This window comes from Musa acuminata, chromosome BXJ2-8, assembly GCF_036884655.1.
Source record: "Musa acuminata AAA Group cultivar baxijiao chromosome BXJ2-8, Cavendish_Baxijiao_AAA, whole genome shotgun sequence".
NCBI classification, from domain to species: domain Eukaryota; kingdom Viridiplantae; phylum Streptophyta; class Magnoliopsida; order Zingiberales; family Musaceae; genus Musa; species Musa acuminata.
This window is the reverse complement of record NC_088345.1, coordinates 42,006,897-42,021,360: the sequence shown is the minus strand read 5'-3', so window position 1 is coordinate 42,021,360 and position 14,464 is coordinate 42,006,897. Positions and strand designations below refer to the sequence as shown.

Sequence of the window (14,464 nt, the reverse complement as noted above, 5' to 3'; positions counted from 1 at the left end):
GAATGGGGCCGCAATAGCGATTCCGAGTTCGTTCGAGAAAGTCCCGATGGTTTCGGCGCGCGCTTGCCGTGTCCGGTACGCGGTCGGCCTCGTGGGCATCGGAGAGATCCGACAATGGCGATTCCGAGATCGTTCGAGAGTACAAAGGCGAGGGACGACGCACACAAAACGAGTGCGATCATACCAGCACTAAAGCACCGGATCCCATCAGAACTCCGAAGTTAAGCGTGCTTGGGCGAGAGTAGTACTAGGATGGGTGACCCCCTGGGAAGTCCTCGTGTTGCACTCCTTTTTGCGCCCCTCTTTTAAGCTTTTCAATTTTTCCAGCATTATGGCCAACAATAAATATGTCATTAACATATAGCAGGAGAATAATGAAATCATCATCTAAAAATTTCTTCATAAACATACAGTGGTTCTAGGATGGGTGACCCCCTGTTGCACTCGTTTTTGCGCCCCGAGCGGCCAAAACCTCTCCCGTCGGCCTCCGAGGCGATGGTTTTGGGCCTCGGAATTTGCCGTGACCGCTACGCTGTCAGTCTCGTGGGGCTCGGAGAGAGCTTTCCGGAATGGGGCCGCAATAGCGATTCCGAGTTCGTTCGAGAAAGTCCCGATGGTTTCGGCGCGCGCTTGCCGTGTCCGGTACGCGGTCGGCCTCGTGGGCATCGGAGAGATCCGACAATGGCGATTCCGAGATCGTTCGAGAGTACAAAGGCGAGGGACGACGCACACAAAACGAGTGCGATCATACCAGCACTAAAGCACCGGATCCCATCAGAACTCCGAAGTTAAGCGTGCTTGGGCGAGAGTAGTACTAGGATGGGTGACCCCTTGGGAAGTCCTCGTGTTGCACTCCTTTTTGCGCCCCAAAAGTCCTCGTGTTAATAAATATGTCATTAACATATAGCAGGAGAATAATGAAATCATCATCTAAAAATTTCTTCATAAACATACAGTGGTTCTAGGATGGGTGACCCCCTGTTGCACTCGTTTTTGCGCCCCGAGCGGCCAAAACCTCTCCCGTCGGCCTCCGAGGCGATGGTTTTGGGCCTCGGAATTTGCCGTGACCGCTACGCAGTCAGTCTCGTGGGGCTCGGAGAGAGCTTTCCGGAATGGGGCCGCAATAGCGATTCCGAGTTCGTTCGAGAAAGTCCCGATGGTTTCGGCGCGCGCTTGCCGTGTCCGGTACGCGGTCGGCCTCGTGGGCATCGGAGAGATCCGACAATGGCGATTCCGAGATCGTTCGAGAGTACAAAGGCGAGGGACGACGCACACAAAACGAGTGCGATCATACCAGCACTAAAGCACCGGATCCCATCAGAACTCCGAAGTTAAGCGTGCTTGGGCGAGAGTAGTACTAGGATGGGTGACCCCCTGGGAAGTCCTCGTGTTGCACTCCTTTTTGCGCCCCTCTTTTAAGCTTTTCAATTTTTCCAGCATTATGGCCAACAATAAATATGTCATTAACATATAGCAGGAGAATAATGAAATCATCATCTAAAAATTTCTTCATAAACATACAGTGGTTCTAGGATGGGTGACCCCCTGTTGCACTCGTTTTTGCGCCCCGAGCGGCCAAAACCTCTCCCGTCGGCCTCCGAGGCGATGGTTTTGGGCCTCGGAATTTGCCGTGACCGCTACGCAGTCAGTCTCGTGGGGCTCGGAGAGAGCTTTCCGGAATGGGGCCGCAATAGCGATTCCGAGTTCGTTCGAGAAAGTCCCGATGGTTTCGGCGCGCGCTTGCCGTGTCCGGTACGCGGTCGGCCTCGTGGGCATCGGAGAGATCCGACAATGGCGATTCCGAGATCGTTCGAGAGTACAAAGGCGAGGGACGACGCACACAAAACGAGTGCGATCATACCAGCACTAAAGCACCGGATCCCATCAGAACTCCGAAGTTAAGCGTGCTTGGGCGAGAGTAGTACTAGGATGGGTGACCCCCTGGGAAGTCCTCGTGTTGCACTCCTTTTTGCGCCCCTCTTTTAAGCTTTTCAATTTTTCCAGCATTATGGCCAACAATAAATATGTCATTAACATATAGCAGGAGAATAATGAAATCATCATCTAAAAATTTCTTCATAAACATACAGTGGTTCTAGGATGGGTGACCCCCTGTTGCACTCGTTTTTGCGCCCCGAGCGGCCAAAACCTCTCCCGTCGGCCTCCGAGGCGATGGTTTTGGGCCTCGGAATTTGCCGTGACCGCTACGCAGTCAGTCTCGTGGGGCTCGGAGAGAGCTTTCCGGAATGGGGCCGCAATAGCGATTCCGAGTTCGTTCGAGAAAGTCCCGATGGTTTCGGCGCGCGCTTGCCGTGTCCGGTACGCGGTCGGCCTCGTGGGCATCGGAGAGATCCGACAATGGCGATTCCGAGATCGTTCGAGAGTACAAAGGCGAGGGACGACGCACACAAAACGAGTGCGATCATACCAACACTAAAGCACCGGATCCCATCAGAACTCCGAAGTTAAGCGTGCTTGGGCGAGAGTAGTACTAGGATGGGTGACCCCTTGGGAAGTCCTCGTGTTGCACTCCTTTTTGCGCCCCAAAAGTCCTCGTGTTAATAAATATGTCATTAACATATAGCAGGAGAACAATGAAATCATCATCTAAAAATTTCTTCATAAACATACAGTGGTTCTAGGATGGGTGACCCCCTGTTGCACTCGTTTTTGCGCCCCGAGCGGCCAAAACCTCTCCCGTCGGCCTCCGAGGCGATGGTTTTGGGCCTCGGAATTTGCCGTGACCGCTACGCAGTCAGTCTCGTGGGGCTCGGAGAGAGCTTTCCGGAATGGGGCCGCAATAGCGATTCCGAGTTCGTTCGAGAAAGTCCCGATGGTTTCGGCGCGCGCTTGCCGTGTCCGGTACGCGGTCGGCCTCGTGGGCATCGGAGAGATCCGACAATGGCGATTCCGAGATCGTTCGAGAGTACAAAGGCGAGGGACGACGCACACAAAACGAGTGCGATCATACCAGCACTAAAGCACCGGATCCCATCAGAACTCCGAAGTTAAGCGTGCTTGGGCGAGAGTAGTACTAGGATGGGTGACCCCCTGGGAAGTCCTCGTGTTGCACTCCTTTTTGCGCCCCTCTTTTAAGCTTTTCAATTTTTCCAGCATTATGGCCAACAATAAATATGTCATTAACATATAGCAGGAGAATAATGAAATCATCATCTAAAAATTTCTTCATAAACATACAGTGGTTCTAGGATGGGTGACCCCCTGTTGCACTCGTTTTTGCGCCCCGAGCGGCCAAAACCTCTCCCGTCGGCCTCCGAGGCGATGGTTTTGGGCCTCGGAATTTGCCGTGACCGCTACGCAGTCAGTCTCGTGGGGCTCGGAGAGAGCTTTCCGGAATGGGGCCGCAATAGCGATTCCGAGTTCGTTCGAGAAAGTCCCGATGGTTTCGGCGCGCGCTTGCCGTGTCCGGTACGCGGTCGGCCTCGTGGGCATCGGAGAGATCCGACAATGGCGATTCCGAGATCGTTCGAGAGTACAAAGGCGAGGGACGACGCACACAAAACGAGTGCGATCATACCAGCACTAAAGCACCGGATCCCATCAGAACTCCGAAGTTAAGCGTGCTTGGGCGAGAGTAGTACTAGGATGGGTGACCCCCTGGGAAGTCCTCGTGTTGCACTCCTTTTTGCGCCCCTCTTTTAAGCTTTTCAATTTTTCCAGCATTATGGCCAACAATAAATATGTCATTAACATATAGCAGGAGAATAATGAAATCATCATCTAAAAATTTCTTCATAAACATACAGTGGTTCTAGGATGGGTGACCCCCTGTTGCACTCGTTTTTGCGCCCCGAGCGGCCAAAACCTCTCCCGTCGGCCTCCGAGGCGATGGTTTTGGGCCTCGGAATTTGCCGTGACCGCTACGCAGTCAGTCTCGTGGGGCTCGGAGAGAGCTTTCCGGAATGGGGCCGCAATAGCGATTCCGAGTTCGTTCGAGAAAGTCCCGATGGTTTCGGCGCGCGCTTGCCGTGTCCGGTACGCGGTCGGCCTCGTGGGCATCGGAGAGATCCGACAATGGCGATTCCGAGATCGTTCGAGAGTACAAAGGCGAGGGACGACGCAAACAAAACGAGTGCGATCATACCAGCACTAAAGCACCGGATCCCATCAGAACTCCGAAGTTAAGTGTGCTTGGGTGAGAGTAGTACTAGGATGGGTGACCCCCTGGGAAGTCCTCGTGTTGCACTCCTTTTTGCGCCCCTCTTTTAAGCTTTTCAATTTTTCCAGCATTATGGCCAACAATAAATATGTCATTAACATATAGCAGGAGAATAATGAAATCATCATCTAAAAATTTCTTCATAAACATACAGTGGTTCTAGGATGGGTGACCCCCTGTTGCACTCGTTTTTGCGCCCCGAGCGGCCAAAACCTCTCCCGTCGGCCTCCGAGGCGATGGTTTTGGGCCTCGGAATTTGCCGTGACCGCTACGCAGTCAGTCTCGTGGGGCTCGGAGAGAGCTTTCCGGAATGGGGCCGCAATAGCGATTCCGAGTTCGTTCGAGAAAGTCCCGATGGTTTCGGCGCGCGCTTGCCGTGTCCGGTACGCGGTCGGCCTCGTGGGCATCGGAGAGATCCGACAATGGCGATTCCGAGATCGTTCGAGAGTACAAAGGCGAGGGACGACGCACACAAAACGAGTGCGATCATACCAGCACTAAAGCACCGGATCCCATCAGAACTCCGAAGTTAAGCGTGCTTGGGCGAGAGTAGTACTAGGATGGGTGACCCCCTGGGAAGTCCTCGTGTTGCACTCCTTTTTGCGCCCCTCTTTTAAGCTTTTCAATTTTTCCAGCATTATGGCCAACAATAAATATGTCATTAACATATAGCAGGAGAATAATGAAATCATCATCTAAAAATTTCTTCATAAACATACAGTGGTTCTAGGATGGGTGACCCCCTGTTGCACTCGTTTTTGCGCCCCGAGCGGCCAAAACCTCTCCCGTCGGCCTCCGAGGCGATGGTTTTGGGCCTCGGAATTTGCCGTGACCGCTACGCAGTCAGTCTCGTGGGGCTCGGAGAGAGCTTTCCGGAATGGGGCCGCAATAGCGATTCCGAGTTCGTTCGAGAAAGTCCCGATGGTTTCGGCGCGCGCTTGCCGTGTCCGGTACGCGGTCGGCCTCGTGGGCATCGGAGAGATCCGACAATGGCGATTCCGAGATCGTTCGAGAGTACAAAGGCGAGGGACGACGCACACAAAACGAGTGCGATCATACCAGCACTAAAGCACCGGATCCCATCAGAACTCCGAAGTTAAGCGTGCTTGGGCGAGAGTAGTACTAGGATGGGTGACCCCTTGGGAAGTCCTCGTGTTGCACTCCTTTTTGCGCCCCAAAAGTCCTCGTGTTAATAAATATGTCATTAACATATAGCAGGAGAATAATGAAATCATCATCTAAAAATTTCTTCATAAACATACAGTGGTTCTAGGATGGGTGACCCCCTGTTGCACTCGTTTTTGCGCCCCGAGCGGCCAAAACCTCTCCCGTCGGCCTCCGAGGCGATGGTTTTGGGCCTCGGAATTTGCCGTGACCGCTACGCAGTCAGTCTCGTGGGGCTCGGAGAGAGCTTTCCGGAATGGGGCCGCAATAGCGATTCCGAGTTCGTTCGAGAAAGTCCCGATGGTTTCGGCGCGCGCTTGCCGTGTCCGGTACGCGGTCGGCCTCGTGGGCATCGGAGAGATCCGACAATGGCGATTCCGAGATCGTTCGAGAGTACAAAGGCGAGGGACGACGCACACAAAACGAGTGCGATCATACCAGCACTAAAGCACCGGATCCCATCAGAACTCCGAAGTTAAGCGTGCTTGGGCGAGAGTAGTACTAGGATGGGTGACCCCCTGGGAAGTCCTCGTGTTGCACTCCTTTTTGCGCCCCTCTTTTAAGCTTTTCAATTTTTCCAGCATTATGGCCAACAATAAATATGTCATTAACATATAGCAGGAGAATAATGAAATCATCATCTAAAAATTTCTTCATAAACATACAGTGGTTCTAGGATGGGTGACCCCCTGTTGCACTCGTTTTTGCGCCCCGAGCGGCCAAAACCTCTCCCGTCGGCCTCCGAGGCGATGGTTTTGGGCCTCGGAATTTGCCGTGACCGCTACGCAGTCAGTCTCGTGGGGCTCGGAGAGAGCTTTCCGGAATGGGGCCGCAATAGCGATTCCGAGTTCGTTCGAGAAAGTCCCGATGGTTTCGGCGCGCGCTTGCCGTGTCCGGTACGCGGTCGGCCTCGTGGGCATCGGAGAGATCCGACAATGGCGATTCCGAGATCGTTCGAGAGTACAAAGGCGAGGGACGACGCACACAAAACGAGTGCGATCATACCAGCACTAAAGCACCGGATCCCATCAGAACTCCGAAGTTAAGCGTGCTTGGGCGAGAGTAGTACTAGGATGGGTGACCCCTTGGGAAGTCCTCGTGTTGCACTCCTTTTTGCGCCCCAAAAGTCCTCGTGTTAATAAATATGTCATTAACATATAGCAGGAGAATAATGAAATCATCATCTAAAAATTTCTTCATAAACATACAGTGGTTCTAGGATGGGTGACCCCCTGTTGCACTCGTTTTTGCGCCCCGAGCGGCCAAAACCTCTCCCGTCGGCCTCCGAGGCGATGGTTTTGGGCCTCGGAATTTGCCGTGACCGCTACGCAGTCAGTCTCGTGGGGCTCGGAGAGAGCTTTCCGGAATGGGGCCGCAATAGCGATTCCGAGTTCGTTCGAGAAAGTCCCGATGGTTTCGGCGCGCGCTTGCCGTGTCCGGTACGCGGTCGGCCTCGTGGGCATCGGAGAGATCCGACAATGGCGATTCCGAGATCGTTCGAGAGTACAAAGGCGAGGGACGACGCACACAAAACGAGTGCGATCATACCAGCACTAAAGCACCGGATCCCATCAGAACTCCGAAGTTAAGCGTGCTTGGGCGAGAGTAGTACTAGGATGGGTGACCCCCTGGGAAGTCCTCGTGTTGCACTCCTTTTTGCGCCCCTCTTTTAAGCTTTTCAATTTTTCCAGCATTATGGCCAACAATAAATATGTCATTAACATATAGCAGGAGAATAATGAAATCATCATCTAAAAATTTCTTCATAAACATACAGTGGTTCTAGGATGGGTGACCCCCTGTTGCACTCGTTTTTGCGCCCCGAGCGGCCAAAACCTCTCCCGTCGGCCTCCGAGGCGATGGTTTTGGGCCTCGGAATTTGCCGTGACCGCTACGCAGTCAGTCTCGTGGGGCTCGGAGAGAGCTTTCCGGAATGGGGCCGCAATAGCGATTCCGAGTTCGTTCGAGAAAGTCCCGATGGTTTCGGCGCGCGCTTGCCGTGTCCGGTACGCGGTCGGCCTCGTGGGCATCGGAGAGATCCGACAATGGCGATTCCGAGATCGTTCGAGAGTACAAAGGCGAGGGACGACGCACACAAAACGAGTGCGATCATACCAGCACTAAAGCACCGGATCCCATCAGAACTCCGAAGTTAAGCGTGCTTGGGCGAGAGTAGTACTAGGATGGGTGACCCCCTGGGAAGTCCTCGTGTTGCACTCCTTTTTGCGCCCCTCTTTTAAGCTTTTCAATTTTTCCAGCATTATGGCCAACAATAAATATGTCATTAACATATAGCAGGAGAATAATGAAATCATCATCTAAAAATTTCTTCATAAACATACAGTGGTTCTAGGATGGGTGACCCCCTGTTGCACTCGTTTTTGCGCCCCGAGCGGCCAAAACCTCTCCCGTCGGCCTCCGAGGCGATGGTTTTGGGCCTCGGAATTTGCCGTGACCGCTACGCAGTCAGTCTCGTGGGGCTCGGAGAGAGCTTTCCGGAATGGGGCCGCAATAGCGATTCCGAGTTCGTTCGAGAAAGTCCCGATGGTTTCGGCGCGCGCTTGCCGTGTCCGGTACGCGGTCGGCCTCGTGGGCATCGGAGAGATCCGACAATGGCGATTCCGAGATCGTTCGAGAGTACAAAGGCGAGGGACGACGCACACAAAACGAGTGCGATCATACCAGCACTAAAGCACCGGATCCCATCAGAACTCCGAAGTTAAGCGTGCTTGGGCGAGAGTAGTACTAGGATGGGTGACCCCCTGGGAAGTCCTCGTGTTGCACTCCTTTTTGCGCCCCTCTTTTAAGCTTTTCAATTTTTCCAGCATTATGGCCAACAATAAATATGTCATTAACATATAGCAGGAGAATAATGAAATCATCATCTAAAAATTTCTTCATAAACATACAGTGGTTCTAGGATGGGTGACCCCCTGTTGCACTCGTTTTTGCGCCCCGAGCGGCCAAAACCTCTCCCGTCGGCCTCCGAGGCGATGGTTTTGGGCCTCGGAATTTGCCGTGACCGCTACGCTGTCAGTCTCGTGGGGCTCGGAGAGAGCTTTCCGGAATGGGGCCGCAATAGCGATTCCGAGTTCGTTCGAGAAAGTCCCGATGGTTTCGGCGCGCGCTTGCCGTGTCCGGTACGCGGTCGGCCTCGTGGGCATCGGAGAGATCCGACAATGGCGATTGTAATATCCCTCGCTTTTAAAAATTATTAATAAAGATTTATATGTAAATTGGAGGACCTATATGTAAATATAGAAATTACAAGGACTAAACTGCTAAGTTGCAAAAAAAAAAGAAAAAAAAAAGGGAAAACCGAAAATTCGGTATTATCCCACCGCCTCCCACGCACTCTGTTTCTTCCAGAAACAGAGAGAGCGGTGGGGCGTGAGGAGAAGAAGGAGAGTGGTAGAAGAAGAGAGGAAGAAGAGGGAGAAGAGAAGAAGAAGAAGAAGAAGAAGAAGAAGAAGAGGAGGTGGCTGCAGCGAGGGCTGCAGCGAGGAGCTGTGGGGCGTGGGGAGAAGAAGAGAGGAAGAAGAGGGAGAAGAGAAGAAGAAGAAGAAGAAGAAGAAGAAGAAGAGAGGAGGATAGCTGCGGCAAGGCTGCAGCGAGGAGGTGTGTGGCTTTGGGGAGGAAAAGGGAAGAGGAGAAGAAGAGAAGGAGAAGAAGAGGGAAAAGAGAGGCAGCTGCAGCAGCCAGGGCTGCAGCACCTCTGTTTTCCGCAGGTGGAAACAGAGGAGAGGATGTGTGGGGCGTTGAGGATGAAAAGGGAAGAAGAAGAAGAAGAAGAAGAAGAAGAAGAAGAAGAAGAAGAAGATAGCTGCGGCAAGGCTGCAGCGAGGAGATGTGTGGCCTTGGGGAGGAAAAGGGAAGAGGGGAAGAGGAGAAGAAGAAGAAGAGGAAGAGAAAGAGGTGTGATACCTCTGTTTCCTGCAGAGGAAACAGAGGAGAGGGTGTGTGTGACGCCGGGGAAGAAGGGGCTGCAGCTGCGGCGATGGCAGCTGCAGCTGGAAGAGAAGAAGAAGAGGAAGATGAGCAGGGGAGGAGGGAGAGGTTGCGGCCGTGGCTGCGGCCGCGACTGCAGCAGTTGCAGCGGGGAGAGAAGAAGAAGAAAGGAAGGAGAAGGAAGAGGAGAAGGGAAAGAAGTAGCTGCGGCTGCGGTTGTGGCAGCTGCAGCTATGGCAGGGAAAGAGGAAGAGAAAAAGGAAAGGAAGAAGAGAGAAAGGGAAGGAGAGGAAGAAGAGAGGAAGAGGAGAAGGGGCTGCGGCTGCGGCGATGGCAGCTGCAGCTGTGGCAGGGAAAGAGAAAAAGGAAAGGAAGAAGAAGAGAAAGGGAAGGAGAGGAAGAAGAGAGGAAGAGGAGAAGGGGCTGCGGCTGCGGTGATGGCAGCTGCAGCTGTGGCTGGGAAAGAAGAGAAGGAAAGGAAGAAGAAGAGAAAGGGAAGGAGAGGAAGAAGAGAGGAAGAGGAGAAGGGGTGGCAGCTGCGGCGATGGCAGCTGCAGTTGGAAGAGAAGAAGGAGAGGAAGATGAGCAGGGGAGGAAGAAGAGGCTGCGAGTGTGGTGGCTGCGGCCGTGGCTGCGACTCCGGCTGCGGCTGCAACGTTGGCTGCGGTAGCTGCGGCAGCGGTGGTGGCTGCAGTAGCTGCAGTAGCTGCTTTTGGGAAAGAGAAAGAGTAGGAACAAGAGAAGGGAAGAAGGAAATAGTGCAGTGGAAGGGGGCTGTGGTTGTGACCGCAGTTGCGGTCGTGGCTGCGATTGTGGCAGCGGCGGCGGCTGTGGCAGCTGCGTTTGGGAAAGAAAAAAAGAAGGAATGAGAGTAAGAGAGAGCAGGTGACTGTGCCTCGATGTTCGACACGTGATGTAGTTGCGAAGAAAGGAAGAAAACGGGAGCACAAAACGAAACAGAGAGAGGACACGGAGGAAAAGTAGAAGGATTTGGGCTGGCACCTTCCTTGGATCTTCGGATCGAAATCTTTGAAAGGCAAGTTTCCCACTTGTTTCGATCCTTTTTATTGCAAGTTCCCTGTTCGTTTCTCCTATAATTGCTATGATATGCCTTATTGCAAGTTCCCTGTTCGTTTCTCCTATAATTGCTATGATATGCCTTATTGCAAGTTCCCTGTTCGTTTCTCCTATAATTGCTATGATATGCCTTATTGCAAGTTCCCTGATCGTTTTTCCTATAATTGCTCTTATATGTCTTATTGCAAGTATCCTGATCTTCCTCACTGTCATTTTTATCTCTACATTTGCTTTGAATATGAGGAACTTTGAATTGTTCTAGCCTTGCATTTGTTATATCTCCTGTTTAAACGTAACGATTCGAATCTGTGCAACTTTTGAGATTCTGACCTTTTGATACCGAGCTGCCTATAAGTCTTTGTGGTAACTCTGATTTGTTCAAAACTGATTTCATTGGAAACTAGACTTGTAGACCTTTCTTTGATATATGGATTGAAAGATCTGAAATCCAAACACCTGCCCAGTTATCTGTTGAATCTGACATTATGAATTCTGCCAACAGAGATTTTGTTCTATGACTCTTGCTTACCAAATTATTTGTAACTCTCTCTGTTGGACAGTTCAATTCATATGAAGCCTGTCTTATCTGAAAATATTATCCAATGATTATTTCTGAGTAAATTGGAGCACGATTGATAGTTTGAATCATTTGTTCAATGTGCCTTCTGTATTCTGCCAGAAATCGAGCTTTGGTCGATTTCTCATATTCTGGTTTCATTCCTTTGGAAATTGATATCCTTTAGCCTTCTTATTCAATTGAGCTTTATATTACTGCTTTGAGTTCTTGTATACTCTTGTCCTTAAAATTATTGCATTCTTGAAAACTGTTGTGTAACGTTTATGCTATATCGTATTGACTCATATAGGCACATGTATATCCTATTGTTCCGCATTTGCTTTCGATATGTGCCTATTCCAGTTTCATTCCTTTGGACATTGAATTCATCAAATCTTCTTATTGAATTGAGTTATTTGTGATTGCTTGGATTCCATATGTGCCCTTGCTTTCAATTCCCTTCAAATCTGAATATACTTGTGAAAGATTATTGCTTACTTCGGATTGACTCGTAAAGGCACATGTACGTTTGTTGTTCCGCGTGTGCTTCCGATATATGCTACTTATTGTTGAAACTGTCCTTTTGTACTCTGGTGTGTGGGATTGTCTGGACCTTTGCCAGAAATGGTAAAAGGTATGCGCTGATTTGCCCGCTTTGTGGGGTCCCGCTTTGTGGGATATTCTGGTATGCGCTTATTTGCCCGCTTTGTGGGGTCCCGCTTTGTGGGATATTCTGGTATGCGCTTATTTGCCCGCTTTGTGGGGTCCCGCTTTGTGGGATATTGCTGACTGAGATCCCACTACACCTTCTGTATGTTTGATATGATATCCAGAGCTTTGGTTATGTGATTCTGTACATGCTTTGGATAAGATTGATATGTTTGCAACGTCAAAGACGACGTTTGAGCTTCTGTACGATATTTGTTTTCGATATGCTCTGAAATGCTTCATTCACTGATGATATGCTTCGAAATGTTCCATATGCCGTTGATATGCTCCGGAACATTTCATATGCCATTGATATGCTCCAATTACTCTGTGCTCCATTTGCTATGAACTGATATGTTCTGAAATGTCCTATCTGCCATTGATATGTTCCAATTACTCTGTGCTCCATATGCTATGAACTGATATGTTCTGAAATGTCCTATCTGCCATTGATATGTTCCAATTACTCTATGCCCCATTCGTTATGGATCAAATATGTTTTGAATGACATGATACGTATGATTTGGTATCTATTGAGATGGTATCCTTGAGAATTCTTGTATTCTGCCTTGCATTATGATACCTTACTCGTTTGAAACCGTTCCTTTTGTTCTAAATATGCTTTGTCACTTGCTGAGCCGTTTTTGGCTCACTCCGTTGTTATATAAATCTTTCAGGTCAGCTTGTCACTCTTCGAGATGTTTGATTTGGGCTGAGGCAGTGGATAGCTATTCAGAATAATGGGCAAGTCTGGTTGGTTATTACGATATTGTTGTATAAGTATGTCTTGTATGTAATGAAATGTTGTCGATGAACCGAAATGGATATACTGTGTCAAAGTGTTAGGAGATCTCTCTTATTTGGAATTTCAGAATGTTAAGTCTAATTTATGGTGATATGAACTTGTGGTGAATAGTTGGAGTTCTGATTGTATAATTTATTTAGCTTGTGGATTTATAAATGTTGTTCATGTTTGTCAAGTTGGCTTGGGTTGCCATAAATGTGAATTATCGAGTGATGTGATATATGATTATAAACTGCACAGGTTTTATGGATGTGAATATGAATAGAATGTTTTCAGTGTCCTCAAACGTTAGTTTGGATCCTGGATTGGCCTGTGACGAAAATTTTAAAAATCATGGATATTTTGAGGGGCGTGACAGAGGTGGTATCAGAGCATTGTTTGAGGATTACTGAAATATTTGATATGTTGACGTGCAAAATATATTGAGGTCTAATGAACTATAGTGATTGGTGGAAATTTTCTTTGATGTATTTTAGGAATCTGGGATGATGAGGACATTTGGTCCTCCTATTTCATTGTTTCTGATTAATTAAGTGGGATGAAAGGGGTAATCGGGGATATTGAATCAGAGTGGCGCAGCGGAAGCATGGTGGACCTAATTTCATTGGTGGTAGAAAAATGAATGATGCAAACAGAGAAGATATTTGATGTACAAAATTGTTTTGATGATCAAAAGATTTCTTTTGCCACCTTATATTGGAAGTAGAGGCTGATTATTATTGGCAACAATGAAAAGAATTTTTGGAGATCAGTGACAAGAATGATAAGGACAAGTTTACCAATAAGAATATGATTGGAAATGAATCAGAAAGTAATGACAAGAGGGTCAAGACATTTGGATTTGAAAAGGAAAGTCACCACCAAAGACTTAATCATGTGTGAATTACAAGTTAAATTATGAAACAAGTTTGTGTTTTCGGGTGATTGGAGTCTATTTTGCTTGTAGAAAGTTGGATCATAAAATAAAAGTTTGCCCTTTGAACAAGAAGAAAGAGTCACTGCCTCCTAAATCATCAGCCCATGTAAGAGTGTATGCTATCACTGAATATGATTCTGAAACTTCTGAATTAGTGGTCAAAGGTATTATGCATGTTTATGAAAGAATGCAAATATTTGTTCGACCATGGGTCCAATCTACGATTTGATTCATAATATTTTGCTTATCACTTGGGTATTCAACCTAGACCACTACATTATGTGCTATAAGTAAATACGATCATTGGAGATTCTTTGATAACGAAGTTGAATCTGGTCCTCTTGTCTGATTCTTATTGGAGAACTTGAATTTATGCTGATTTAGTTCTCCTAGAGATTTGGAGTTTTGATATTATACTTGGTATGGATTGGCTATCTTCCTAACATACCAGTATGGATTGGTATATAACAAATGATCACTTTTTGCATATTTGATCAGCCGATCTTTTATTTTGAGAGTATTGGACATTATTTATCTCCTTGCCTAATGTATCCCAGGATGACTTGTTTGGATTACCTCCAAATGTGATTTTGCTTTTGATTTGGTCCTTGGGACAATCCTAAAATCTAAGCCTCTCTACAGAAAGATATCATTTGAGTAAGTGAAATTGGAAAAGCAACTACAAGGATTGTTAAATGAGGATTTTATTTGGCTTAATATTTCGTCATGGGGTGCTCCGGTGTTAGTTAAAAGAAATGTATGGAACATTGAGGCTTTGTAATGATTATAGACAGTTGAATTAGGTGACCATCAAAAACGAGTATTTTCTGAAGTAACGACTTGCTCGATTAATTACAGGGTACGCAAGTATTTTTAGAAATTGATTGAAGGTCGGGTTACCGTCTATTGAGGATCAATGAGGAGAATATTTCGGTCACTCGTGGATAATTATGTAATTGTATTGTATTGATGAAACTATTTAAGAGTAGGAGGAGTAAATAAAGATATCATAATCCTCATCTTTTCGCTATGATCAATTTAGAGGACTAAATTTTCTTTTAAGGGGGGGAGAGTGTAATATCCCTCGCTTTTAAAAATTATTAATAAAGA

General features: G+C 48.3%; 1 protein-coding gene and 15 non-coding genes across 16 annotated transcripts; all 16 read left to right on the top strand.

The window, feature by feature from the left end:
* The first annotated feature begins 170 nt into the window (after window positions 1-170).
* On the top strand, window positions 171-289 carry LOC135621509 (5S ribosomal RNA). The gene has a single exon (XR_010490673.1). It is a non-coding gene; the product is annotated as a 5S ribosomal RNA (ribosomal RNA).
* Window positions 290-737: 448 nt separating this feature from the next.
* On the top strand, window positions 738-856 carry LOC135621562 (5S ribosomal RNA). The gene has a single exon (XR_010490726.1). It is a non-coding gene; the product is annotated as a 5S ribosomal RNA (ribosomal RNA).
* A 424-nt stretch (window positions 857-1,280) lies between these two features.
* Window positions 1,281-1,399, top strand: LOC135621508 (5S ribosomal RNA). Its single transcript, XR_010490672.1, has one exon. It is a non-coding gene; the product is annotated as a 5S ribosomal RNA (ribosomal RNA).
* A 448-nt stretch (window positions 1,400-1,847) lies between these two features.
* Window positions 1,848-1,966, top strand: LOC135621507 (5S ribosomal RNA). Its single transcript, XR_010490671.1, has one exon. It is a non-coding gene; the product is annotated as a 5S ribosomal RNA (ribosomal RNA).
* A 448-nt stretch (window positions 1,967-2,414) lies between these two features.
* On the top strand, window positions 2,415-2,533 carry LOC135620547 (5S ribosomal RNA). The gene has a single exon (XR_010489790.1). It is a non-coding gene; the product is annotated as a 5S ribosomal RNA (ribosomal RNA).
* A 424-nt stretch (window positions 2,534-2,957) lies between these two features.
* LOC135621506 (5S ribosomal RNA) lies at window positions 2,958-3,076 on the top strand. The gene has a single exon (XR_010490670.1). It is a non-coding gene; the product is annotated as a 5S ribosomal RNA (ribosomal RNA).
* Window positions 3,077-3,524: 448 nt separating this feature from the next.
* On the top strand, window positions 3,525-3,643 carry LOC135621504 (5S ribosomal RNA). Its single transcript, XR_010490668.1, has one exon. It is a non-coding gene; the product is annotated as a 5S ribosomal RNA (ribosomal RNA).
* Window positions 3,644-4,091: 448 nt separating this feature from the next.
* Window positions 4,092-4,210, top strand: LOC135620513 (5S ribosomal RNA). Its single transcript, XR_010489756.1, has one exon. It is a non-coding gene; the product is annotated as a 5S ribosomal RNA (ribosomal RNA).
* Window positions 4,211-4,658: 448 nt separating this feature from the next.
* On the top strand, window positions 4,659-4,777 carry LOC135621503 (5S ribosomal RNA). Its single transcript, XR_010490667.1, has one exon. It is a non-coding gene; the product is annotated as a 5S ribosomal RNA (ribosomal RNA).
* Window positions 4,778-5,225: 448 nt separating this feature from the next.
* LOC135621561 (5S ribosomal RNA) lies at window positions 5,226-5,344 on the top strand. Its single transcript, XR_010490725.1, has one exon. It is a non-coding gene; the product is annotated as a 5S ribosomal RNA (ribosomal RNA).
* Window positions 5,345-5,768: 424 nt separating this feature from the next.
* LOC135621502 (5S ribosomal RNA) lies at window positions 5,769-5,887 on the top strand. The gene has a single exon (XR_010490666.1). It is a non-coding gene; the product is annotated as a 5S ribosomal RNA (ribosomal RNA).
* Window positions 5,888-6,335: 448 nt separating this feature from the next.
* LOC135621560 (5S ribosomal RNA) lies at window positions 6,336-6,454 on the top strand. Its single transcript, XR_010490724.1, has one exon. It is a non-coding gene; the product is annotated as a 5S ribosomal RNA (ribosomal RNA).
* Window positions 6,455-6,878: 424 nt separating this feature from the next.
* LOC135621501 (5S ribosomal RNA) lies at window positions 6,879-6,997 on the top strand. Its single transcript, XR_010490665.1, has one exon. It is a non-coding gene; the product is annotated as a 5S ribosomal RNA (ribosomal RNA).
* A 448-nt stretch (window positions 6,998-7,445) lies between these two features.
* On the top strand, window positions 7,446-7,564 carry LOC135621500 (5S ribosomal RNA). Its single transcript, XR_010490664.1, has one exon. It is a non-coding gene; the product is annotated as a 5S ribosomal RNA (ribosomal RNA).
* A 448-nt stretch (window positions 7,565-8,012) lies between these two features.
* On the top strand, window positions 8,013-8,131 carry LOC135621498 (5S ribosomal RNA). Its single transcript, XR_010490662.1, has one exon. It is a non-coding gene; the product is annotated as a 5S ribosomal RNA (ribosomal RNA).
* A 392-nt stretch (window positions 8,132-8,523) lies between these two features.
* Window positions 8,524-12,613, top strand: LOC135619486 (uncharacterized). Its single transcript, XM_065121544.1, has 2 exons — window positions 8,524-10,328; window positions 12,311-12,613. Exon 1 carries the CDS (start codon window positions 9,091-9,093, stop codon window positions 10,159-10,161), a length of 1,071 nt encoding a protein of 356 aa, XP_064977616.1. The 5' UTR covers window positions 8,524-9,090; the 3' UTR covers window positions 10,162-10,328; window positions 12,311-12,613.
* Window positions 12,614-14,464: the final 1,851 nt, after the last annotated feature.